The sequence below is a fragment of the Peromyscus leucopus genome, chromosome 8a, assembly GCF_004664715.2.
Source record: "Peromyscus leucopus breed LL Stock chromosome 8a, UCI_PerLeu_2.1, whole genome shotgun sequence".
NCBI classification, from domain to species: Eukaryota; Metazoa; Chordata; class Mammalia; order Rodentia; family Cricetidae; genus Peromyscus; species Peromyscus leucopus.
Window position 1 is genome coordinate 42,406,776 of NC_051085.1, and position 27,872 is coordinate 42,434,647.

The 27,872-nt window shown below is 46.3% G+C and overlaps 1 protein-coding gene and 1 non-coding gene across 2 annotated transcripts in view; both read left to right on the forward strand.

The window, feature by feature from the left end:
- The window catches only part of Mthfd1l (methylenetetrahydrofolate dehydrogenase (NADP+ dependent) 1 like), a 188,095-nt gene that overhangs the window by 135,602 nt on the left and 24,621 nt on the right, over positions 1–27,872 (forward strand). Inside the window, exon 26 of the mRNA XM_028858204.2 lies at positions 3,484–3,636. Within this exon, the coding sequence (XP_028714037.1) occupies positions 3,484–3,636 (153 nt within the window). The remainder of the gene's footprint in view (positions 1–3,483; positions 3,637–27,872) is intronic.
- LOC114683855 lies at positions 1,196–1,358 on the forward strand. Its single transcript, XR_003733213.1, has one exon. It is a non-coding gene; the product is annotated as a U1 spliceosomal RNA (small nuclear RNA).

Genomic DNA, 27,872 nt, shown 5'->3' on the forward strand with positions numbered 1-27,872 from the left:
CTGGCTCCTGAAAGAAGACAGCATTTTCCCACTGGGCTTCATCCGTATTCAGGGTCTTTGATATGGGTGTCTGTGGGGGGACCTGGCCCCACTTTTCTGCTCAGGGTACTCTTGAGTAGGGAGAACTGAGAAATATTTAGATAGAAATATAGAGGAGAGACAGAAACAGGACAGCCTCGGGAGGGCCTGGATCAAAACTCACCAGCCCCTGCTGGCTCTTCTAAAGGGCTGTTTATAGAAATACCAAGGGGTGGAGCAAAAGACCTCCCCCTAGCACAGCCAAGTGCAGACCCTTCCAAACACCTGGTGACCATGCATGTGGTCAATCCATCCCCTTATGCAGTCCTGCTGTGTAAAGCAAGCTCTGATCTCACTAGGAAACCTTTGTGGGCTCCCACAGTGTCATCATCCATGGTCACACTCCTGTTCACTCAGCCAAAAGCATTTGAAAGTGTCCCTTTGGTGTGGGGGGGGGGGGCAGCATTTAATTCTTTACAATTTCTCCTCATTGTGGAGCTCTACTATCGTAAAAATGCTTGCATGCTGTAGGTGAGTGACATGATGGGAGTGTTTGGTGGTGTTTTGGTTTTTCGAGACAGGGTTTCTCTGTGTTGTTTTGGTGCCTGTCCTGGATCTCGCTCTGTAGACCAGGCCTTGAACTCACAGAGATCCACCTGGCTCTGCCTCCCGAGTGCTGGAATTAAAAGGCGTGCTCCATCACCGCCCGGCTTGGTGGTGTTTTTATGCGGGTGGTTTATTAGTTTATTTTCAGGACTGTCCTTAGGTACTGAAGATTCCACCATCCTTTACCTCCGTACAGTGACAGGGGCAGCAAGCAGCTATGAGAGGGACTGCGTGCCTCCAGTGCCTCTGCCTGCTTTAGCCTCATCACATAGTGGTCAGCATCTCAGCAGCTTGCTGTCAGGGTCACTATGTTATAAGTTGCATCGCTGTCTGTCCGTCCCCCTCCCCCCCAACTCCCTTATGCTACTTATAAATAAGTTTGATATTTTGTCAGATGCTATCCTAACGGTGCCAAGTTGTTTCTCTGGGGTTTGGTCAAAAATTGTTTTTTTTCCAGCCTTTAACCCTGCATTCAGAGGCAGGTAGCTCTCTGAGTTTGGGGCCAGCCTGGTCTACAGAGCAACTTCCAGACAGAGCCATGGCTACACAGAGAAACCCTGTCTCAAAAAAAAAAAAAAAAAAAAAAAAAAAAAAACACAATCACGAACTTGGTTTTCCCAGGGCAAGGCTTATCCATTGCACTCCAGACATGCTGACCCCTGAATCTCTCCAAATGTGGGAACTCAGACTGCATAATTTTTGATAGTTGGGGACTGTGTTCGTGCTCTCCCCTGGGGGGAACAAAATCATTTTTTCCTTGAAGTTTGTACACGTATTCTCTTGGCTTGTCTTTTTTTTTTTCTTCCTATTTTTCAACACTAAGGCACGTTCTTGACCTCAGCTTTTCTTTCTTCCTTTGTATGTGTGAGGCAGAGAGTGTATGTTTTGCACGCATGTGAGTGTATGGGTGTGCACACCTGTGCATAGACACGCAGAAGCCAGAATGTCCATACTTTCTCTTCGTGCCTTGACACAGGGTTTCTCACAGAACTAAATTTAACCCTTTCAGCGGGGCTAGCTAGTCTCTATGCACCCCACTCCTGCTGAAGTTACAGGCATGCATAACCATGTCCTGATTTCCACATGGACGCTGGGGATTTGAGCTTGTAAGAGTAAGTGTTCTTACCCCTGAACCATCTCCCCAGTCCCTGAGCTTTTCTTTATTTTAAAAAAAGGATTCCCAGACTAGGGCTGTAGCTCAGTAGTTGAGTGCTTATGCACCAAACCCTGAGTTCAGTCCACAGTAGCACGTAAACTGAGTTTGGGATGGAAGACCTGTAGTCACTGGCCGGGGAAGGTGGACTCAGGAAGTCCAAGATCATTCTTAGCTACATAGAGTGTTGAAGGTCAGCCCAACTAAAGACCTGTCCCTCTTAAAACACACCCCCATTACGTACAAAGGCTTGTCAGTCACCGCTCTACACTCTGATACTCTATGGTCATTCTTTCACTGTCAGTCATCTCTCTACACTCTGATTCTTGGTCATTCTTTCCTGTCAGTCATCTTCTACTTGTTTTCTATGGTCATTCTTTCACTGTCAGTCATCTCTCTACACTCTGTTACTCTATGGTCATTCTTTCACTGTCAGTCATCTCTCTACACTCTGATACTCTATGGTTATTCTTTCACTGTCAGTCACCGCTCTGCATGACTACACTCTGATACTCTATGGTCATTCTTTCACTTCTGTACAAACACCTGAGTGAAATCAAGTCATTGTCATCAAGCTTGGGGTATTTTTCCCATGAAGTTTTAATGCTAAGAACTATCATTTATTCTAATAGTCTTTTTTAGTTCTAAAATATTATTTATGGTGTAATATGTTATTGGGGTGATATTTTTTTAATTTTTCTACTAAATTGTCAAAGGCTATATATATATATATAATATATATAATTTCATAGGAATTATTTCAATACTTAATCATTCCACAAAATCAGAAACTCTGGGTACCAGTTGTGATTTTTCTTTCCTCATCAAAATCCTCATTAGTATGTAAAAGTAGGGGTTTCCAAAACCCAGCATCCCCCACACACAACTGATAATACTCTAAGATGTTCTAAATAGTTTTAGGTTGAATCATAAGTAATTGCATTCTGTCATCTGTCTGTCTACCACGGGAATATTCCTTAAAAGTGAGTGTCAGGTATGTGACTGCAATTAATTAGTGAGACCTCTGAAGGGATGCTATGTGCTGTTTAATTACAGCATCCTTCCCAGACACTGTCCTTTTTGTGAGATGCTGCACGTGACTTCCTCCCCTTTCACCTTTGGAATTCTGGGTCAGGCACAGACTTTGGTCCTTAAAAATAAAAGAGGCTTAAAAAGTGACCTCATCTTAGTTCCTCTAATGTAATCGCAGATCAAATAGCCATGATTCATAAACCAGCACAAAGGGCCCTTTGCTTCCCAGCCAACTCCAAGAAGGACAGAACAATGAGACTCAGAGCCTCATTAGGAGCCTTGTTCTGTATTACCTTTCTCTTTCCTGGATATTAATAGCCTTGGAAAGTGCTTTCTACAACTGTTCCACTGCAGTGCCTAAAAAATAGCCTCGCCTTTACACACACACACACACACACACACACACACACACACACACACACACGACCGTGCAAGTGCCTCCTCTTTAGGAGGACCTCCAGAGTAAACAGTAGACCTCATACTCTGATAAATCATGGCCGTGTGGACATGAATTCTTATTCTCAGCGTCTTGCTCAACAGATAGCAGCAGCCATTCTTGCACCTGCCTGGATCCGCACCAGCATTCAGTTGCTGCAAAGGGGTTGTAAAATGAAGATTAAGTCCAAGGGACCAGCATTTATGGCAATGAATGCATTTCCTTTTCTTTCTTACAGGGTTTTGGAAATTTGCCCATTTGTATGGCAAAGACCCACCTTTCTCTATCTCACGAACCTGATAAAAAGGGGGTGCCGCGGGATTTCATTCTGCCTATCAGTGATGTCCGGGCCAGCATTGGTGCTGGGTTCATATACCCTTTGGTGGGAACGGTGAGTACCAGGCTTCAAAGCCTTTCCTCATTCCGTGTGGCTGTCATGTCTTAATCACGCTCTGCCAGCTCTCCAAATCGTACACTGGGGAGGAATTGACAATATCTGCTGTTTTTCTGAGTGCTCTTCCACCAATCACCAGGTGAAATCACACCTCTGCCATTGCAAGCCAGCCTGTTCTATTTTCAGATCCTGGGTTCAGGATCCATAGAGGCGTGAAGTGATTTTCCTGCAGGGACAGAAGTCACTGGGCTGTGTGGCCTAGTGCCGGACTTAACAAACCTTTTCACATTGTTTATGACTCAAACTTAGCGTATTGTGCCTCTCTGGGGAAATGGGGGCTGGCTACTCACACCAGCCAGGACACTAACGACTACCTCTGAGCTGAGGGGGATCAGTGTCACACCCCTTTGCTCCGTCCTGAGCACCTCTGATAGAACCTAGCTAAGAAAATGAGTAAGTCCCCTGCGTTCCCATCTTGATGGGACCGTCATGCAGAATGGTCATTGTTAGTTCAGTTTGTCTGTTGGAGAAGGGGGTTGGAGGTGAGCAGAGAAATAAATAGGCTTTATCCCAGTCACCAGGCTAGCTTCTCTCCATGGGCTTTTGTGGCCTAAATTTGACTTGTGATGGGATTACTTCTAGATTAGGTTTAGAATTTTAAAACCACAGCTGATTGATCTGGGCATGGCGGCACATGCCTCTAATCCCAGCACTCGGGAGGCAGAGGGAGGCGGGTCTCTTGAGTTCGAGGCCAGCCTGATCTACAGAGCAAAGGCTCCCCACAAAAGACAAAAAAAAAAAAAAAAAAAAAAAAAATACCTCTTAGCATCACTATTACTGCAAGTTGTTATCAACTGACCTGAATCCCAATTTTAAAAGTCATAATAATTTTTATAGTAAGGCTCTATAACGCAAACAAGGAGTGAAATGACGAAGAATTCTTTCCCCGATATTTAACCATTTCATCTGATGTTGGGCAGAATTTTCTGAGCACAATTTGTTAATTCCTGATGCACTTGAGGTACAGAGACTCTGAGAAAAGCAAGTGTGAGCAACAGAGGAAGGGCCGATACAGAAGCGTCTAGAATACGCTGCCTTGCGCTAACATGAAGTGTAGCCGAGGACGCACCAGCTGGTTCCACCACGGGACGGGAGGGGAAGAGGAGATGGGACGAGTTCTTCCTAGAGGATGTGACCTCAGGATTAAAGACACAGTGAATGTCACCTCAGAGGCACAAAAGGACATGGTGCCCCTACCCAGGTAGTTTAGTGTGACTGGAGACGTCAGGTAGTACAGAGCCTCGGTGGTCATCTTCAATGAGATCTCTAGGGGTTTGTCTTTCCCTCGGTCTGTCCTAGAGCGCCACTGAAGGGTGGGGTTGGCGTAGAATGCGCTTTTTAGGAAATGAGCTGCAGCCAGCACCTTGTGGGAGAGAGTTTAAGGGAGAAAGAACCAGCCCCGAGGGTGCGTGAGATCAGCTGACACCAGAGGTGGGTGGAGTCAGCTCTGCAGCTGCAGAGAAACACATGAATGGAGGAAGCAAACCCAAGCCATGGTGTAAGGATGGCTCCCTGCCGCGGGAGATGGTGACAGGGCTGGTGTTGCTGCCCTTCTCTTTGCCGTAACAAAAGCAAGTGAAGGGAGGAAGGGTGGGAACCGTCCTCATTATTTGGGCTCATGGGTTAAGAAGGAACGCATACAGTTCGTCATGGAGGAAAGACAACTGATCACAGAGAAGTGGGGCGGGGCTTTAAAATCTCGAGTCCTGCCTCCTTCACATGGGAGCCAACGTTCAAACACATGAACCTCCGGAGACATTTCACATTCAAGCATTTTAGCCGGGCAGCTTTGGGTAGTCCCGCTACTGTTAAGTAAGGAACAGGGGGAAGCCAGTGGCGCCTGCCTTTAATCCCAGGATTGGAGAGACAGAGGCAGACAGATCTCTAGGAGTTCGAGGCCAGTCTAGTCTACGTAGTGAGTTCCAGACCCACCTAGTGAGACCTTGTCTTTTGTGACAGAGGGAAAGGGGGGGAGGGAGGAAGGAGAGGGGAGGGAGGGAGGGAGGGAGAGAGAGAGAGAGAGACAGAGAGAGAGAGAGACAGAGAGAGACCATGAGCCCAGGAAAGAGGTAGATTCACAGGGACAGGGTTGAGTCTGTTATCGGATCATTTTGAAGGATTGTCAGAACATAGAAAATAAATCTGTACCCCACTTAGAAACACAGAAACAGCCAGGGAGATGCTTCTGTGGGCCAGTCTTCTCACTCCCCTCCACCTCCATGGCCAGACTAAGCCCAAAGCTGTTCTGGAAAATCAGAGAGAACTCTTCCGCTCCCAGCCTGGTCCCCGGCCTGGCCCTTTGACTTCTGAGTATTTAATAAATGAACGCGTGGAGTAGCCCTGGAGCAGTGGAAGCTCACGGGTTTCCTGGAGGGAGTCGTCTGTGCCCTTATCTCACCTCACAGGGCTCCGAAGTTCCTCCGTGGCCACTCTCAGGGACAGAGGGAGTGTCCAGTGTGTGCGCTCTGGCTCAATCCTGAAACAATCAGGCCTGAGGAATCAGGAAGGAAGTGGAGCCTGAGTAAAGGGGGTCCGGGAAGCAGGACACTGTCACTTGGAGGCAATGAGAGGGCTGCTTTTCGTGACCGCACAGGAAGCTGTATGCAAACCGGGCAAATGCCCCCAGGAGGCCAGGATCTCCTAATAAGGCTGCAATTTACTTTCTCTGACCCCACTCTGGGCCCTACCACAGGCTGCCTGGATGCTTCTAACATTCATCACCCCCTTGGAGAGAGACAGCGTGGTCACTTCCTGGTGGGGTGACTAAGGGGAAGGAATGGGAACCACGGAGTGGGGGTGGGGTGAGGACTGACTCCTGCAGGTGGGAAAATTCTCGCAGAGTGAATCAATGTTATGCTTAGTCATTCCACATGCCGTTGTTATCAGGCATCTGAGATGCAAGACCTCGGTCCACACCCCCAAACCCCCACCCCCGTGCCCCCTCCAGGCCTCACAATCAGAAAGATTCTCCGTTTCTCCATAGCGTTTATTTATGCATTCATTCACTTACTCAGCAAATCATTGATAAGTACCTCCAGCGTGCATGGCCGTGAACTTCATGGAGAGGAACCAGACCCCAGACCTCCCCTCTGGGCCTCTGGTGCATAGACTCTCCTAAATCAAGCCAACATGGACAGAGTGCTGTGGGCTTCGGAACAAAGGTCCCCTCTTGGGATGTCCTGAAGGGAGGCAGACAGCCCTTCACACCTTTGCTACTGCGTACTGATGCTTGGAAGCAAAGAATTCCCTGCACAAACCAGTCCAGCCTTGAGTAATACCGTGGTCAGCCTGACTGGTGCAGAGAAATGCTAGAGGGTGTTTACTTTGTCCCTTCCATATTTTAGCTGCTAAATAAAAGGGAAGCATGGGTAATATGCTTCCCTTTCTTACCTAGCTGTCCCATGTATTTCTATGGCGGAACTATCACATCACATTCTGTTTGGTCATTCCTTTCATTGATGCCAATTACCATAGTCAGTTGGTGACAGTCAATGCATGACCCAGTGTGGAAGCGTCCCTAGCCCATTCCACCTCCCCAGGCTTTCCACAGAAACTCCTCGGCTCTTGAGCTCCAGTAGACTTTGCTGTGGTGGTTTCCATACGTGTGAAGGCAGCTGATTAATGGTTTCTCAAGAAACTTCCTTTGTTCCTATGTAAGAATGCATCCTGGGCTGGCAAGATGGCTCAGTGGATAAAGAGGCTTGCTGCCAAGCTGACGACTTGAGTTCAAATCCCAGGGACCCGTATGGTAGGAGAGAACCTACTCCTAGAAGTTGTCCTCAGAGACCCCACACATGCGTGCACGCACCCATACACAAAATTAGTTAATATAAAAGAATTTAAAGAACACATTCTTATGTGGTTTTGTTTTTTTGGGATGATGCCATGCATACGTATTCTTGCCAACATATTATTGAAAATTACAAGATAATATAAGATTGTCAACCAGTACAGCTCCACCACTCAGTACTTCTTTCTCTAAGAAATAATTTGCCAGACTGGAGAAATGGCTCAGCGGTTAAGAGCACTGGCTGTTGTTCCAGAAGACCCGGGTTCAATTCCCAGCACCCACATGACAGCTCATAACTGTCCGTAACTCCAGTTCCAGGGGATCTAATATCTTCACACCAATGCACATAAGATAAAGTTAAATTAATTATTTAAAAAAAAGAAATAATTTGCCAAATGCATGCTTTTGTGGTGGGGAGGAAGAGAAGATTCTGTATTATGATTTTCCCAAACTTGTGTCTAATAAACTACTCTTCCTCAGAGCTAATGGTTTATAATAGCCAATAAACTAAATAGCCTATATAACTTCTCAGAAAATAATCTCATGCCAAAGAAAAGAATGAACAGTGTTCTTTGTCCTGTCACATGGCTGGGTACAGTCTTTCATTTTTAATTTATAAAGCCTGTTTAATCACCTGGCATGAAAATATTACTATGTAAGCCACATGTGTGAAATAATGTTGGAAAATAAATTCCTTATAAGAAGGACCGGAAAGTCAACACCAACCCCTTAGCATGAGGCAGCATCTATCACTTTTATAACATAAAAAATGCAATAAATGGGGAAATGATAAACCATAAGCACTTAGAACAATATTTAACTTGGGCCAGACACTTTGAGGAGAGTCAGAGCTTATCCCAGCGTGTGGGATCTGACCCCTCATCTCTAGCTTGCCTGTTTGGGCTGCTGGGTGGTGGTCTGCAGGGATCCTGCTGTGTTTGAGCAAGGGGAACGAGGAAGGGTGGCCCTAAGAGACGCATGCTCTGAGGGTGGTGTGTCTGGATCCGTCCAGTGTTTGTTCAAAAGAGATATAAGAGGTTTCTCCCTGTTAATTAGTCCTGCCCCCCCCCTTACATTCTGTATCAGAGAAGAGGTGAAGGACTCCTTTCTTCTCAAAGAACTTTCCTAAGCGGAGACACATTTTCATAACAGCATGGAGAGGTATCCAACCAAGCTTGAATTCTTAGCAGATGTCCATTTGAAGTTAGCGTTCTCTGTGATTGTTTTCCTTTGATATCATAGCATCGAGGCTGTGAGCAAAAGGCTCTGAAAGAATTCACAGTGTGAGTTCTTCCTTAAGGGGTTAGGGAGGCTTTGCTGAGGGGGACTTAATAGGGCTCACTACATGGCCTAGGCTAGCCTTGAACTCACGATTCTTCTGCCTCAGCCTCCTAAGTGCTGGAATTGTACGCGTGAGTTACTGTGCCCAGATTAAACCACTGTGGGGTTTAATGTGATGCCATGCAGGCTGCTTTTGGTTGACCGTCTTGACTGGAATCTTGGGCTTAAACAATCTTACAGTTCATCTAGGAAAGTTTAGGTCTCCTGGTTGGTATTTCTGTGGGAGCCAGCACCATATAGGGCATGTCTAAGGGCCAGGGTAGCTACTGGACTATAAAGGAATATAAATACACTGGGGTCTGTCTCCCAGATTCGTGAGGAAGATGTACACTGTGTCAGGGACAGCGAGCATGACACCCGTTCTGACATTGTGGCTGTCCGTGTGGTTCCTTCCCACTTTTTCTCCTAGTCCATTCATTCCCTTTGGGCCCCGTGCCCTGTCAAAGGAGGAGGTGAAAAGAGGATTCTGCGTGCATGCACACACCTTTCTTATTTTATTTTACTTTATTTTCCTTGTAGAAAGGGACTAGACGATCAGCTATGGCTTTTATCCCCGCTCTAAGTGCCTTGATTTGGGCTCATCTCTCCCAGGTGCACCCTGACGTCATTGCCTCAGCCCGCCTCCAGAAAGCAGGAAGCTGCTGGAGCCAGTGGGGAGGAATCAGTGATGTCATGCCCGACCGATGCTGGGTGGAGAGTACAGGAGGTGGGGGTGGGGTGAAAGAGCAAGCTGGGGCCCCACCCTCCGGAGGCATTGCCGGTTTGTTCTTTCTCACATTCGTTCGGTTGAACTCACTTGGTTTCCCCCCCCTGGTTCTCTAAGTATGTACTGAATGCAGAGCTGCCTGCTGGGTCTGATTCAGGTCAGCGATGATTCCTTTCAGCTTGCTGGGGTGCGTTTCCCCCTCCCCCTCCGAATGCACGGTTAGCTAAGCACTTTCTAAACTCCACTGGGTGTTGAAGGTGAATCCATTCAGACCTTGTAGGTTTTATTCAGAGGTATGGCTTAGGGCATTTTCCAGAGATTTACATCCATTTACACAGTGAGAAAATTAAACACTCCCTGAGCTGTGCTTTAAGTGAGACGCACAAGCAGTCACCAAGTGAAGAGTTCATTGAGTGCACCTCTACCAACCCGGGGTGTCCATTGCGAGCTCAGGGCAATGTGCTTCCTACAAAATCACCTGTTCCCCTACTCTCCTGCCTCATCGATGAATGGAGAAACTTCCAGCCTGTTTCACACAAGTTCCCGGAAAAACACCTTCCTCATTCTAGTGGCCCTGGCTTGACCCCTGTGACCTCTAACCCCGGGCTGAGTTCTGGGCGGTTTCCTCTTCTTCCCTACCCTGTGGGATTTTCCTTCCCCTGTCTTCCCTATCTCCACATCAGAATTTCCTGCTTTCCCTCAAACATGGCCCATGCATCAGCTGCTTCCTCTTGACGTGGTGTCCCGGCTGGGTGTTCTCCGCCCCGCTTGGCAGCACACTCTCTTCCAGGAGGTCACACGTGTGTCTGGCCAGAAGCAAAGGAGACCTTCCTGTACTTTCAGCATCATGTGCCCAAGAGGAAGGTGACTGGTGTCCTCAGTTTCCAAAAGCTATTGACTGACAAGAGGAGAAAGCTTTGTGACTCATGGCGATGGTGTCTTTCTGCTCTCAAAGGTCATCTAGGTCCCGTCGTTTGTTTCTTCGATTCTTTTCCTTCCTAACTGGAAGCCAAATTCCACTTTGCCTAGATGCAAAGTTACTTTACGGAAGCAGCCCCACCAGGGAAATTAATGCTGGTAGAAATGTCCCCACTGTGAGCTGTGCGTCGTGGCACATTCCAGCACTTAGGAGGGGGACACAATAGGATCAGGAGTTCAAGCCAACCTGGACAGGGTGAGAAAGAAAGAGAGGGAAAGGAAGATGGGGAAAAGGGAGGTGATTCCTGCCGCTAAGTTGCGGATGTCATCCTTCTGTGCTGGATGGAATCTAGGGCCTTGGCATGCTCGCCCAGCTTTCTACCACTGAACGACAATCCCAGACTAGAGTTGACCATCAGTCCGTTCCTTTCCTCCTATGTAGCTCTTTTAGACTACAATCAGCAGATCAATCTATTGTTTTCTCTGGTGACTGATGCAATCTGACCCCCCCACACACACACACCCCAACCTCCATGTATAGCCTCCTTGTTTTCTTTCCCTAGGGTTTTGGTGTGGATTCCTAGCATAGGAATGTTAGCAAAAATACATCCTAGTTCAGGAGGGCTTCTGAAAGACGCCCATCGAGTCGTCTTACGTTTCCAGAGTTTGTCATAATCTGTGCCTCTTTATCCTATCCATTATCACTTCCGTACCCACAGGCTTCGCCAAGAAGCCTATCATCTAAAGCAGGGAGGCAATTTGTGCAAATGAAATCAAATTAAAACCAAAATGCCAATGTTGCAAAAAAAAAATAATAGCAGGCCACCCTCAGAGTCTGTTTGAGGACTTAGCAGGAGGAGTGAGTGAAAAGAAAGGAAAAACTTTTAAGGAAAACATCATTCTTTAAAACTGGAGTTGCAGTGTGTGGAGAAATGTAACTGGTAGATGCTGGAAGTCACGGCAGTTGACAAGCTCAACTGAGTATGTGTCTATTAAGTTATCCAGCCATGAATATTAGCTTGAATGGAAATGTGATAAATTGCTCTTAAGAGACTCGGTATCGCTGCCTTCTCTGAGTGTCGCTGAAAATGCAGAGCATTTCGTTTGCTCTGGCTCGACTCAGTGTTAGAAAATCAAGGACCACGTATAGATAGGTTTGGGGAAATAGTTTATGTCAGTTGAAATGATCAGTGAAGGTATTTTTTTTTCCAGACCTATAGAAGACACAGAATAAATTTGTAACCTCCTCACTAGCCCCTTGTAAGAATTTACAAGACATCCACATTAAGCATGCTCCCCATGGCCATTTGTAGTGAAGGTACTAGAAGGCTGAGAGTATAAGATGCTGAACCCATCATGAATGTCAGTCTCCAATTGAGACTGGGCAACCCATCCCCAAGAATCAGTTGTGGGGAGAATGGTACCCATGTCTATTTGTACCTTCCAAGATCATCTTCCATTTTCCAAATATACCTGTTTCTCCCCTAAATACAAAGGTGCTGAGCTCCCCAAGCCTTTCCCGGGATGGGGTAGGGAGTGGGGGGAGGGGTGCCATGAGAATATACTTGCTCTCCTCTGAACATTCCACTTCTCCATCAAGTACGTGTCATTCATGTCCCCAGCTCCACCCAGCTAGAGCATGGCCCATGTACTTCCTCTAGGTGGCCTCTTAGTCTACCAGGTCACCTTACCTAGTGTCTCCTGTTCCTTCAAGCCCTGTTCTCTCAGGGAAAACTCACGCTTTCCTCTCTGTACACCTTCTGCAATTGGACACTCCATGTAGAACAGTAACTTGGCGGCCAGCTGAGTACCCAGTTCTTCACAGAGGACCAGGATGCCTTTAGGAGCCTTCTGCCACGATGAACTCACCAGCACCACAGTCTTGGGCTCAGAACAGTCTAAAACAGTCTTTTAAAGGTGTATTACAGGCTGAGGGGCTCACAAATCCTTTCTGCACTCTAGACTTCAGAATCAGTGTCCTGGTGGTCCTCATCCAACTAAGTGTTGACCATAAAACAAGGTCCAAATACATATCGGCCTTACTGATAAGCTCCAAATGTGGATTTACATATCAAATATCCCAGCATAGAAGAAGAAACAATGAAGTATGCCATCCGCCTGTTTCCAAATAAGCTCTGAGAACCAGCTATAAGAATGTTCATGACCAGTTCAAAACCAAGGGCCGCCAAGTATAACTCAATCCTTTAACTCCTTTTTGACATGATCTACCTATAGGTGGCATTAGATGCCATAGGTTGAGGCTCAGTCATACAAGACTAGGCTACACATCCTTCTGAATAAGTGACTGACTAAAAACTATAGTCCCTACTACCCTCTTCTCGGCCCCACTTCATCAGCTGGAATGATTCAGAACTAAGGACCATGCATGACTGCTTTGTTCTCATTGCTATGAAAGAGATAAATCAGGTGCCATCTGGAAGGGCCCCGGCTGCTGGAGCTTCTGTCCCCGTGGTATTCAGTTCACCATGCTCAAGGTCTTGTGAGTTTATTCTAGAGCTTTTGTAGAGATCAGTCCCCACCCCACCTTTCCTGGAGATTGAAGGGTGGGTGTGACTGAAAATTTCGATCCTTGTTCTCCTCCTTCCTAGTGCTGACCTCTGCCCCAGCCTCACAGTTCTCTCAATTCAAAAAGTTACCCAAGTAAACTCACATCTGCCCACCATTCGGAAAGTCAATCTCTGATAGAACAGTTGTAGGTAAAGAGAAAGTTGGAGGAGATGGGGGCCCTTTGACCCCAATCTGCCTCCTCTCTGATAGGATTTAGAAATACAACATTAAGCATCTGAGTGTAGCCAGGTGGTGGTGGTACATGCCTTTAAATCCCAGCATTTGGGAGGCAGAGGTGGGCAGTCTCTGAGTTCGAGGCTAGGCTGGTCTACAGAGTGAGTTCCAGGACAACTAGTGCTACACAGAGAGACACTGTCTAAAAAAAAAAAATCAGAGCAGGCTGCATCAGCATGGAGAAAGAGATGATCAGAAGGAGAAAGAGAAGTTGAGTAAACAATTGTCCACGCTCACAGACACTCTCAGCTCTGAATGGCTCATTAGCATGTGCTCTTGCAGAAGTTTGCTCTTTGGTATCAAAAAGTTGCCCATTGGGCACTTTTAACCGAACCAGTAAAGGGGAGACATGGTTTTAGCCAGTAGGAGTTTGACAAGGCTTCCTGAAAACTTTTAATTGAAAACAATCATTAACAAGGTGCGTGTGCATCAGGACTCTTAGAGAGTGCTCTTTGGTATCTGAGTTTTAATTAGAAAGAGAGGATGTCTTGGGTCTCTTACAAAAGGAAAGAATTGTGAATTTTGTTATGGAGAGTTGGTCCCAGAGCATTTGATTTTCCTTGTGACCAGACTCTTCCTCTGGTTTCCCTACAAGCCCCAACATAGTCACCTCATTAGCATGAACGCAGGTGTTGATCGAAGGACCTCATTATGAACATTATAAATAATGAAAAATGCTCCTGTCACACTGGAAATTCCATGGGTTTTAGGAGCCCTCTTGAATAGAACTGAGGATAGCCACCAATGTGCATAAGCTTCCACGTAACCATGGGTTGGAAATACTCGGCGTTTTCTCCTGTGTGTTTGTTTAGTATTCATACTGAACGTGCACAAACGTTTGCTCTTGTTCTTCCCTACACAGTACAGAATGACAGCGTCTAGACAGCTTTTCCACGGCTTTAGATATTGTAAATAATTTAGAAATACGTGAGGTGTGGGGGAAGATCATCTGTGTCATCTGTAAACACAACAGCATTTTCTAGACGGGACTTAAGCATCTGTGCATTTTGGTATAGGGACACTGCACATGAGGTTCCTGGAACCAGTCCCCTGCAGAGACCATAGGATGCCTATAATTCATACTGTACCTCACCCATCAAAAGAGAACTTAGAGCTTTTTGTGCATATTTTTGTGGCAATGTATTGCATTTGTTATTTCAGACTTTTTCCACAATTGTTGTAGTAGTCTTCTGCGGTGTGTGTGTGTGTGTGTGTGTGTGTGTGGTGTGTGTAGTGTATATGCATATGAGTATGCAGTTGCACATGCTTAGACCAGAGCAGCACATCAGGGGGGCTCTTTCTTATCTCTCTCTACCTTTCTTCCGTGAGACAGGTTCTCTCACTGGCTGGGAAGCTGTTTCTGGTGAAGTTGACTGGCCAGCAAACTCTCACACCTACCAATCTCTCACAGACACATGACCACTGCTAGGGTTCCAGGCACGGCAGCCATGTCTGGCTTTTTACAGGTGTGCTGGGGATTCTAACTCAGAACTGCTGATTGACTATAGACCACAAGCTTCTGAAGTTGTCTCAAACTATGATTAACACCAATGAGTAGAGTTGTCCATCAAGAGGAAATCTCTTCTGCTCTGAGGCCATTCTAGCTTGTCTTCCATGTACAGATACTTTGATACACTGTAATTCTCGGTTCTCAGCTGACGTGCTATGTATGACACAGGCTATTTTAATTGTGAGGCCACTGGGAACCACTAACCTGGTTTCTCGTCACCTCTACTTTCTGCCTATTACCTGGTTATACAAATTCCATGGCTGATGAGAGAACCTGAAAGCTATGAAGTCACAATGAGTGGTGAGAACATTTCTTCTGTGCCCGTGTTTACAAGAGAAGTGCACATTTCTTTCACATCGCTCATCTCGAGAGACAAGTGTTACCAGGCATGGCGGCATGTGCCCGTCATCCCAGCATCAGGGAGGCTGCTGAGGCAGGAGGGTCTCAAGGTCAACCTGATGTCCATAGTGAGACTCCCATCTCAAAAAGGGGAGCAAGCTCTAGTTTCAGCTTGATTTATAGTAGATGTCTTGCAAGGACTCATCTACTTCTGTCTTCTGCATTGGTCCGGGTAGCTCCAAGCCCATGACCGCCATTGGTATTCTCTCCCAAATAACAGTCATCACACTGGTAGCTGTAAGTACTTACTATTTAGTGTTATCTCATCATATCGTCATAACTGTATTTTTTTTTCCCAAACAAAGTTGTTTGACGGCTGGAGTTTGTTTTAATTTTGATGTTTGTCATAAGGAGTGGAATACACTTCTGTTTGAGGGTGGAAACATTTTGACAGGAAGAGAGAAGAGAAACTGCACCCCACCCAACCAAGGGGATCCCTTTTGGCTTCTATAGAACGTCCTGGTTTTCTCTTGAGGTACAAGCGGGAAGCTTGTGTCTTTAAGGTAGGAAAGGTTTCAAGAGAAAAATCCATTGCTAGGACTCTGTTGCTAGAAAAAGAAGAGACGGTTGGTTCTGTGCGGGATAATAAGAGTAACTTTACCACTCGGAACTTCGGGCAGAATCCGTCCTTTACTTAGGCAGTAAGTAGTTCATGGTGCATCCCAACCACAGTGGAGGATGTCTACGGCGCTTTTTGTAAAATATGCCCATAAATCCTCCCGCTGAACTTCTGAGATCACAGACCCAAGCTGAGGACAGTGATGGAGTAGTGGTGCAGTTCATGTGAAGTGCAAGTCCACTGCAGCGAGCTGCGGCAGACAGCCCCACCCCCACCCCGTCATCCACATGCAGCCTAGGCTTCCCATACTGTCTCTCTCGAAGCAAAGAATCTGCCTGCTACAGTTCAATGAATCCTAACGTCTCCCGTTGAGGTTTTCTTTCTTCTTTCTGTATCTTTATTTATTATTAGTGTGTGTTGGTGGTGGGTGGGGTACACATTACCACGGCACACATTGCCACGGCACACTCGTGGAAGTCAGAGGACAACCTTAGGGAGCCCAGTCTCTCCTTCCGCCTTGGGTTCTGGGGACTGAATTCAGTTCATCGGGCTTGTGAGGAAGCACCGAGCCATCCTGCCAGCTTCCACGTATCTTTATTGAGCCCCTGAGTTGATATATTTCTGGCTCCAAAAGAACCTTTGTCCATAAATAGAACTTTTTTAGATAGTTTCTATTCAGAATGGTTGTCTTGAAGTATATGCTATGACCCCATATCTAAAGTGTGTTATGACTTAGAAAACTAGCTTGTGTGTAAGGAGCGAAGAATGAGATTTCATGGCATATACTCTCATAAGAATGCATACAGATGGCCAGGTGTGGTGGTGCACACCTGTAATCTCAGCACTCAGAGGCAGCGACTAGCCTGGTCTACATAGCAAATTCCATGCTAGCCAGAGCTACACATTGAGACTGTCTTTAATTTAAAAAAAAAAAAAAAATGTAATGAATGCATAGAAGCGTAGCTCAGTGGTAGAGCATTTGCCTTTCTGGACATCCAGGAAACAAGGCATAGGAAGGGAAAGAAATGGAGGGATACTTAAATCAATTATAATAAATCAATACTATAGTCAGAGCTAGCGTTTATTGAGCACTCGAAAGTGTGGGCAATGCTCAGAGCAGTCTGTTTATGTTAACTCTTTTTCTGCTCCCAACACCCTTGAAGAGAAGTCACATCTCTGTCCCTGCTCTGAAAGCACAGAGGGCAGCCATAGATGGGAAGTGGCAGGTCAGGATCTATCCTCTACCTCACTTCTTTAAAAAAAAAAAAAAAAAAAAAAAGTGTTCCCATTTTTTACTCTGGCCACATGGTCCTCTTTCCTGTGAGTTAGTAGAATTAAACTTTGCTTCTGCTAACCAGTTTGTTAGAAAGGGCAGCTTCAAAATAACCACTTTAAAAGTAATACCATTATGTGGGGAAATGATGGCCACCCTTGTGCCTAGTGTCCAATATTTCTCTAAAAGCTTAGTGAAGTGGTCCATCACGTTGACTCAGCAGGTAAAAATCCTTGCCACACAAGCCCAAAAACCCGAGTTTGATACCTGGAATTCTCCGTAGGAGACAACTGACTCCTGAGAGTTGTCCTTTGACCTCCACATAGGTGACAAGGAACATTTACGTGTACACGTACAGAGGGGAAGGGTGACTATACAAATGTAATAGAAATAACAGTTGTTTGAACGAAGTCAAAATGCCTTTAGGGGCTTGGGGAGATGGGGAGATGCTCCGTCAGTAAACTACTTGCCACTCAAGCATGAGGACTCAAGTTCAAATCTGCAGAGTTCACATAATAAGCCAAGCTTGGCAGCACTCACCTGTAATCCCAGCACTGGGGAAGCCGATCCAGCCAGCCTCACCAAATCACCAAATCATTGAGCTCATTGAATCACCAGATTCAGTGAGAGACCATGTCTCAAAATAAGGTGGCAAGCAACAGATGAAGACACACAGCATCATCCTCTAGCTACACATACACAACATACACACACACACACACACACACACACACACCACAGATGCTCACAGAAATAAATTTCATCACCAGAGAAGCTTTCTCGGGTTCTTGATTGAAAACCTCCCCTTTCTGGGATTGGCATCTAGAAAATGAAGGGATGAAAAAATAAATGGTGGTACTGCTTCCAAATGCTTCTACACCAAGAGACAGAGATTCTCCTGACCAACAAAAAACATCCACACGTACAAAGAATGTTAATTTCTCTGGGTGCCAGGCCCAGCCTATGGCATATTTATGATGAATTGAGGTCCAACCTCTTCTCTCACTTCATTTCCATATGCAGTAAGAGCAGGCCTAGCCAATCTCCCACATTGACTGAATAAAATAAATAGCGTTTCGCTGCCAAAGAGAAAGAGTGAGGAAGGATCATGGCAGGACCCAGCATGGGTGGTGCCAGAGTGGAGAACAGAGCAGCCACTGAGGGCGCCGATGGCCTGTGTCTTAAACCGCCTGCACTTCTGGCTTCCAGGAGCTTTGGGTATATATCACTGAAACGTGACTCGTTTTGCTTTAGGAATGCCCTACCAGTGACAGCCAACCAAAATCATTATTTCCATTACACACCTGTGCGTCTTTCTGCGTGCTGGATGATAAGGAGCCTGCAGAGTCCCATTGACCCCACAAGATATCATGAAAATAACCACTTGGGGGATGCACATATAATTTACCATTGTGAGAAGGGAGAGACGTGACTCAGGCATGCCCTTAACCCCACATCCCTAATTCCCCACCCCTTTGACACACCTGTGAGGCCCTGGTTCCCCTCTTTGGATATCTTGGCCTGTAACAGTTCAGTAAATTCCTACAGGTCTCCCAGGGGATATTTCTCTCCCTCTCTTCTTTTTCTCTTCTTCTTTTTTTCTTCTTCTTTCTCTCTTCTTCCTGTATATTTTTCCACCCAAATAATCCTTTTCTCTAGTGGTAAGCACACTGCCAAGATACTCAGGGCAATAGGATACCTGGGTTTAGCACCCACCTCTGTAGGGCTGATGCCTTCATTCCAGGGTACACTGATGTCCTCCCACCCATCTTCCGTTTTAGGCTCTGTAATTCTGAATTACATGTAATCGCATTACTCAAAGACCAAAATATAAAAGTTGGTGGGCGTTAGGGTCTTGCTTTCGCTTTTAATGAGAAATGACAAGCACCCTCTTGAGGATGAAGGTGCCAGAGTTGAATCTCTGCTCTTCCGGTTTTGTTGAATAGTTTCACTACTGAAAATTCTTGGGAGTGGGGTCCTGTTGCTACCCGGGCCACCTGGTGATTGGCATGTCCCAGAGAACTTTCTAGAGCATGCCCGATGCTACACACTATAGGCTTCAGTGGAAGAAGCTGTGCACGGTGCCTGAGAGCATGTCCAGCTCCCCTTTGGCACAGTGAGGAAGACCTTTTCCTCACGATATTGTGTAATGCGCTGGGGAGTCAATGCTTTCAGTGGGTTTTTGGCTGTTATTGAGTTCCACACTGGAGCCTTTCCTGTATTGGAAGGGAGGTACTGGAGTCACCCAAGGAAGGACATAGGAATTCAGCAAAGGGCAAAGCAGGCCACAGAGAGCAGGGAGACCTCGGAGGTGAGGCAGCATTGGATTCATGGGAAATGGCAGAGGAACAACTGAACAGATGCTTTAGATAATGGGGGCTTCGGTGTGTCTCCTTGGCATGTGATACGCACCCCACAGGGAGCACTGGAAATTTTGTGGTGGTCCCCAAAAGTCCAGGTGCAAGAGTTCTCCCACCAGAAATGACTAGCCCTCTTCTTTTAAGTACCCAGTCCTCAGACACACAGGGACCATTCATTAAGCCGTTCCGGCCTGGGGAACCCATGCCCCTGCAGCCACACAGATGCCCGCGTTCTGATTCACTTGGTCAGCATGTGTGGAGGAATGCTGGGTATGGGGGCAAGAAAATAAACAACCACCAAGGCCTGAACCTGGGCCCTAAGGGGTGAACAAGCTAGTGAGGGACACAAGCTGTGTGTGGAGATGACCGAGAGCTGGATCCTCCAGTGGAGTGAGGCTGGGGGGCTCCAAGAGCCTACAGAGTTGATGGCCCTGAGGACTGGGACAGCTAAGCAGAGAGAGGGGTCACCCAAGCCTGATCCTGATAGACAAAAAAAGAACACCGTAACCGGGTGCTACAGGACAAAGAGGCGGGAGATAGAAAACTTCGAGGCCTGAAACAGTCCTGCTAATGTCCATTAATATGGCAATCTGTCAAATGTTAATTGACAATGTGTTATGACACTGGGTAGGAAGGCTTTGACCCGGGTGGCATGGACTTGAGGGTCAGGCTTAGGAGTCGGAGTTTATACTGCAAAGCCTGAGAATTTTAAGCAGAGCAATATCGTGATTATGTTCGAATTTTAGGAAGCTCACTCAGGCAGCAAGGTGGATAGGGCTGAGAGGGGAGCAGTTAGAGGCATACAGACCTTGTTAAGAGATGGTAAGAGTTACAAAGACAGAGGTACAGAAAGCCTGAGTGAGGTAGAGGCAGGAGATGGGGTAAGAGGTTATGAAGGTGGAATGATCAGAAAGAAGGAAAAAATTCTCCAGTGGTCCTCACTTCGGATGCTCACTGATGATGGAGTTTCCATTTCTTAGAGCTGTAGTAGAAATAGGCCCATTTTAGGGGAAAGATAATTCTTTGTGGGGGTCTCCAGGATCATTTACAGATACAGTTGTTCCCCCAAGAAGACGTATAAAGTCAGCGTACAGCCATACTGTGATTTACTGCAGAGGTGGAAGACAAAAAAAAAATAGAAGGACCCATCCCACAGGCTAAAGCAGAGAAAAAACCAGGGCGAGCCCCAGAGCCCTCCCCTCCTAGAGCCCAGCAGTGAGTCGTGACAGCGCCTGAGATGCTATGGATCAAGGTAGCTGATTAGAGACTCAGACCCCAAGGTTTTCATTGGGACTGATCGCCTGGGCATCTTCTGTCTGGCTCATACACATTGCAGTCTCTCAAAAGGAAAGCAGACATGAAGCATAAACATAATTTTTGGTTTAAAAAAAGAAAACATGTTGGGCAGAATGAGCTAGTCCTCCCACTTAGGGAATTGTGGGGGCCCTGCCCACACCCACACCCCCCACACCATCCTTGTAGGCGGAGTTCCATGAAGATCGTGTTCTCCCGCCTCATCTTACATCATCCCTGTCCTGCACGGCGGCGATGCATTTCTGTAAAAAACACGTTGACTGAAGGAGTGTTACAAGTTCAAGTGCAGACACCAGGGCACTTGGTATCGGGTGTAACGTTCAATGATGAAATCTGTTATCAACTTAGGGTTCCGGAGACACGAGCATCTCATGGGCATTAAAATCAAGGTTAGTCTAGGCACCAGTGGGACACCTTTGATTGGAGCACTCAGGAGCCCCGGCAGGAGTCTAGCAACAGTCGCTCCCAGGGAAGTCCCAGGGAAGGCCAGCCCTGTACCTCCTCTTCAGACTATTGTGTGGGGATGAGGTAAGTCAAGCTTAAGCTCTACCATGTGGCTTGCATGCATAGTTTCCTATTTCAAAGAACCTGAGCCTCAGACCTTCACAATAGAGCTGGTCACATCAAGGCTTCCACCTGGAAGGAATTTCTAAGCAGCCTTTGAAGTCAGCCGTTCATGTTCAATCAACCTGGTTGTCAAAGGACGAGAGAAGACTAAGATCACTCTTCTTTACTCTTGTGCCCGGCCAACATTTTTTTTTTTTTTTTTTTTTTAGTGTTTCCAGGTACTGTGAACAGCAAGGAATAAAAGAATGACATAGCAAAGTCTTTGCCCTCAACTACTTGTATTCTAGGACCAGGAATGGGATGGTTGAACCCAACGTGCATATCAGAAGTGTGTTTTTTGAAAGCAGAAACCGGGTAAATGCCCCTTAAATACAGAGAGTAAAAGGTCAAACAACCAAGCATATTAATGTTTGCATAAAGCTCTGTGAAGGATACAGCAGAACCTGAAATAGCTGAAGTAGCTCAGTAGGTACAGTGCTTCCTAGGCAAACGTAAGGACCTGAGTTCGGTCCCCAGAATCCGTGTAAAAAGCCAGGTGTGATGGCATACACTTGTGGGTCATTGTTTTGGTTTGGGGTTTTCGTTTTGTTTTGTTTTGTTTTTCTTCTGCTTTGTTTTGTCTTTATTTAGAGTTTTTCTGTGCAACAGCCCTGCCTGTCCTGGAATTCACACTGTAGACCAGGCTGGCCTCGAACCCACAGAGGTCCACCTGCCTCTGCCTCCCAAGCGCTGGGATGAAGGTTGTGCTCCACCATCGCCCATCGATGGCATACAGTTATAATCCCAACCTTGAAGAGGCACAGACAGGCAGATCTCTGGAACTTGCTGGTTTATTTGGTAACTTCCAGGCCAATGAGAGAGACACTGCCCCAAAAAAATAAGGTGGATGGCATCCTGTGAAAAGATACCCAAGTTTCACTTATGATCTCCACGTGCATGCATACACACAGAGACAGAGACAGAGAGACAGAGAGAGACAGTCTGAAAGGGGACATCACTGCTTGTTTATTTTGGTTTCGAATGTTATTCCAGGTGGCTTACCTTGGATGGAAGGCTTAGAAAGTCTATGACAGTTGTTCTTTGAAATGTCCATCTCACCTAACACATGGAATTTAGCTCTGGCTTTGGTCTCAGGAGTTAAACATGGGGACCTAAAGTGATCTTCTAATCCAGATGCAGTGATGCATACCTATAATCTCAGCCACTCCAGAGGCTGAGACAGGAGGATCACTGGAGCCCAGGGGTTGAAGGACAGGACTGGGCAATGTTGTGAAACTGGCGTGTGAGTGCGTGTGTGTTTAAGAGAAAGAGAGACTGGATTCACATTATGTGTGTATTGTCACGTTTTAATTTACTTCCACATCTCTCCCTTAGTGATGATAGGTAACACCTTGCATTGTCCTAAGTGTCTCAGGGAAAGCTGTGAAAAATATACCAACCAAATTTAATACTAGAATGTAAATTTTAAAACAAATTTCAAGTCTTTCATATAGTCTTGAAGTATATGTTTAAGAAAGTGAGAATTCCCCCTTCAGGTCTTTATTCCTTTGTCCGCTTCCTCTGCTCCCTCATGCGTCGTCCACACAGCCTTTGTCTCTCAGCTTTCAAACGTGATTAATTGATACCATGCAGCCTAGCATCAGGGAAAGCCTGGATATTTTGTGAGACCATTAATCTTGTTAAATGCCCATCTCTCTTTTCAGCTTCCCCCGATAAATACGGCTTCTGCAGATATAGGGGCGATTTGTTTATTTCCCTGTTTGAATTTGTGGCTCTTTAGCATAACATGTTCCCTTTCCACGAGGCTAGCCAAAAATAATATTGACAAACTCATGAAGGCTTCCATCTGATACTGTTGCAGTCTTATGCAAATATATTTAGACAGTGAGACGAATGGAATAATTAAACATCCAAATGTCAAGAATGGAGTGGGGGATGGGATGCCGCGCCAGCTGTCATTACATTTTCTGATTGGAAGTCAACGAAGCGTTTGGAAAACACACCTTTAAAACTAAAGGTCTGGATTGTGTCTGCTGGGTTTATTATTATTATTTTGTGTGTTTATCTTGACTTTGTTGTCGTCATTTTTGGACTTTATAGAGCACATTACAGTGACAGGAGATGGCAGGCATTTTAGGGGGCCGTATTTTTCTGCACGTGCTGTCAGAGGTTGAAAAGACCCCTGTCATAATTTTCCCACTGGGACCAGGCCACTCCTGGATGACCTCACACAGAGGGAGAGGCTCTCAAAATACAAAACCAAGTTGTTTGTCCATAAAAATATTCTGTTTTAGAGTCTCCAAAAAATCCCAGAATGAAAAGAGGCTAGTACTTGGCAAAAATAGTCAAGTGGAGGAGCTGTGTCCCGAAGTCCTCCGGTTTCTCTAACGAAGCTTGCTTCCAAAGAAATTCACTTCGTCTGTGATGAATTTGAAACTTTCTCTTCGTGACATCGGTTACATTCCTGAGGAAGATCCAACTTGGGGATAGGAGGTTTTCTTTTTCCAGCTTAGCAAAGATTGGTTAAAGATCAACTACCATGTCTATAAAAAACACATTAATATTAAAACAAATGATAGTTCATTCTTTATCAAGGCAGCAAATCTTTGCTCCCTTTCTGGTTTCTGTGCTGTTATTTTCAGGGAGCAGTTGATGGTGCCCAGGCTGTCTTTTCTGAACGAAGGGCCTGGTAGAGTTCAAGCACAGCCCTCTGTCCCAGGCTACCTCACCTCAATCCTGCCTCCTTGCAGACTTGCCCGGGGACAGCCCCTTCTCAAAACTGAAAGGCTTTGGGCTGGGATGGGGCTGCTTCCTGCATGGTGAGGCCTGAAGCTCAACCTGTTTGTCAGAACTCTCTTGTGGTTTCAAATGACAGAAACTCGACTCAAACTTGGACAAAAAAAAAGAGGGAACAGATTGGCCCACATAACACGGCAGTTCCCCAGTTGATCCTGTCTCAGCCGCTGCTCCAGGCAGGTCAGTGGCTTCTGTCCCCCTTTTCCTCAACGCCGCTCCAGCCATTCCACACCCCCATCCCCTCCACCCCACCCCACCCCACCCCATGCCTGTCCCAGTGGCCCACCTCAGCTAAGACTCATTGTCTCACAGAGAGGAGCCTCTCCTCCACCATAGCAAGCTGAGCTATACTCAGTGTCCCTTGGCGGCCCTGTTTGTCGGCCCAGCCTGACGCCGTCACCGTAACCCACCAGCAGGTGATCCACGTGTGCCAGTTAGAGTGGCCGCCATAGTCACGGAAGATCAGGACAACCCCGCCGTGGCTGCTGTATCTCAGGCTGTTCCTGGACTGCAGAATTCAATCAAAAATGTCCCACTAGCAAAGACGAGTGGTGGCAGCGCAACCTTTAATCCCAGCACTTGGGAGGCAGAGGCAGGCGAATCTCGGTGAGTTTGAGGCCAGCATGGGCTACCAAGTGAGTTCCAGGAAAGGCGCAAAGCTACACAGAGAAACCCTGTCTCAAAAAAAAAAAAAAAAAAGACAAGTGTTGGTTTAGTTGGGGGAGGGGTGGCCGGAATGTATGAGCTTGAAAGCCATTTGAAGCATAACTTAACGTGTAGCAGAGTCTTCTCATGATGCATTTTTGTGCTCAAATGGATTCTGCTCTGGGAGACTTAATTTTCTTCTTCAAACACAAGCCCCAGGGTCTCTGCGAATGTTTTGGCTAAAAGTAAAGCATAGAAACAAGCTCTTTATCATTGGCTCCTCCAAAGGGTTGGCCAGCAAAGTTAGCTTTCTCTGATAACTTAAGTGTCCTCACCCAGAGGTCTGCTGGCTAGTTTTTATGTCAACTTGACGGCAAGCTAGAGTCGTCCGAGAGGAGGGAACCTGAGAGGATGGTCCCGCCAGATTGGCCTATGGTGCATTTTCTTCATTGACAATTGATGTGGGAGGGACCGGCTCAGCTGTGGTTGGTGCACACCTCCTACCCCCTCAGAGCTGCTCATCCTGGGGTCTATAAAAAAAACAGGCTGAGCAAGCCAGTAAGCAGCTCCCCTCCATGGCCTCTGCATCTGCCCCTGCCTCCAATTCCCTGCCCTGTTTGACTTCCCCATGGGTGATGGACTACATACAGCCTGTAAGATGAAATAAACCCTTTCTAGGCAGAAAGGTGGCTCAGCAGTTAAGAGCACATGCTGCTCTTGCAGAAGACCTGAGTTCAAATCCCAGAACCCGGGCTGAGTGGCTCACAGCTGTCTCGAACTCCAGGTCTGTGGGGTCCAGCCCTCTCTTGGCTTCTGCAGGCACCCCATACATGCACACATACACACACATAAATTAAAATAATTTTTAGCAATTGAAAAGAAAAAAGAAAGAAACCTTTTCCTGCCTGAGTCTGTTTCAGGTTATGTTCTTTTATCACAACACTGGGAACCCTGACTAAGACAGGAGACTCTCAAACCTAAGCTTGTTCTTGTGTGCACACAAACTCCCTACAATTGTTCATTGTGTTTCGTGGTTCAGCACATAGAAGCAGTGTGGACAGGTCATTGTCCTCCATTTTGGTGGGAAGAGTCTATCAATTTGACTGCTAGGAGATCAAATGATGTTAGTTTAGCCAGTTAAAAAATATCGTAAATCATTTCATCGTTTTTTAGATTTCTATAGTTGACAACTTCATACATATATAGATGATATAGAGAACGTACTTTGCTCATTTTCACTCCCCAGTGCCCTCTCTGCCCCCCTCCACTTCCACTCAGCCCCTTACTGCCTTGTCTCCCTCCTATTTTCAGGTCTTTTTTTCTGTGTATGTGCATGTACGTGTGTGTGTGTGTGTGTGTGTGTGTGTGTGTGTGTGTGTGTGTGTGTGTGATGCGCGTGCATGTGCGCGTGTGCTCTACACTCAGTTTAATTCAGGTGGCTCATATGAGCATGGGTAGGATGTTATTTATTGGAGCATGGGCAACTTAACCGTGGTGACATCACTGAAACCAACCACATGTAAACATTTAATCTCCCTCCCTCTCTCCCTCCTTCCCTCCCCTCTCCCCCCTCCCCTCTCCCTCCCTCCTTCCCTCCCCTCTCCCTCCCTCCTTCCCTCCTCCCCTCCCCCCCACTTCCTTGTTATTTCGTTTTGTTTTGCTTTGTTTTGTTTTGTTTTTGAGGCAGGGTCCTATTATGTAGCCCTGGCTGTCCTTTAACTTGCTATGTAGACCAGGCTACCCACAAACTCACAGAGATCTCCCAGCCTCTGCCTCAGAGTGCTGGGATTAAAGGTGCCACTGTGCCCAGCAACAGTTAATTGTTTTTATAAGTAGTAGATACCACCTTCTCAGCCTGGAAACTTCAGGAATAAATGAGGTATGCTGTCAGCCCATGTAATCCAAGCACTCAGAAGGCAGATATAGGAGGGCCAGGAGTCTAAGGTTATCCTCACTTGCAAGGATAAACTCTGGTACATAGGAAAGTACTGGAAAAGTAAAGCCCTTAAATAAAAAAATAAAAAAAATTTAAAAAAAGATTTATTTATTTATTTATTGAGTGTCTTAGTTAGGGTTTCTGTTGCTGTGAAGAGACATCATGACCATGGCAAACTCTTATAAAGGAAAACATTTAAATGAGGTGGCAGGTAAAAATTACAGTTTCAGAGATTTGGTCTATTATCATCAGGACCCGGAGCATGGCGACATGCAGGCGGACAGGTGGCTGGAGAAGGAGCTGCTACATGTTGATATACAGGCCACAGGAAGTAGACTGAGTGTCACACTTAGAGAAAGCATAAACAAAAGAGACCTCAAAGTCTGCCCCACAGTGACACACTTCCTCCAAGGCCACACCCACTTCAACAGGCCACACCTCCTAATAGTGCCACTCTCTTTGGAGGCCATTTTCTTTCAAACCACCACATTGAGAGTATGTGTGCATTATACATATGTGGGCACATCCTTGCTGTGCATGCAATGGGATTGAGGCTAGTCTGTGATACCTCAGATTTCAGCTCAAAGAAAAAAAATCAAAACAAAGTGGTAAAATGCCTGCCAGGTTATACGAGGCCCTGAATTCAGTTTTTAGCACTGTAGAATGAGTGAATGAATGAATGAGTGAGTGAGTGAGTAAGTGAGTGAGTGAGTGAGTGAATGAATAAATGAAATAGGAAGCTTACATGCAGATAGATAGTGACGTACATAAACATGTATCTTCATTTTTTGTATCTGCGATCCACCATCCAGTGGCGGGACATTGCTGTATGGTTAACCCTTTAACCCCAAGTTGGAACATGATGGCAGCCTGCCAGCTAGGCATTGCCATTAATTCCTTCCTGCTGATACTGTGGGGATACCAGGCAAGGTACTCTGATGTACCCTATGGTTTGCTGCTGTTTCCTTAAGCGCTGACGGTGAGTTGGGAAGGGTATGACTTCTAGTGAGGCTCTCCAGAAGAGTGGAGAAGACTTGAAACTCACCTTTGCATAAGTTTGGCATAGCAACGTGAAAAAGATGAGCAGCCTTGAACAGACAGCAGAACTCTGACTGGGGGCCCTTGTCGCAGAGGAGACTTCTGGATAAACCTAAATAACAGCTAGAATGCGGACCTGATAGCAGCCCTGTGTTTTGATTAAATCAAGGGATGGCAAAGAAAAGTTTATTCCGGTCCTCCTAGCTGTAGTAACAGACC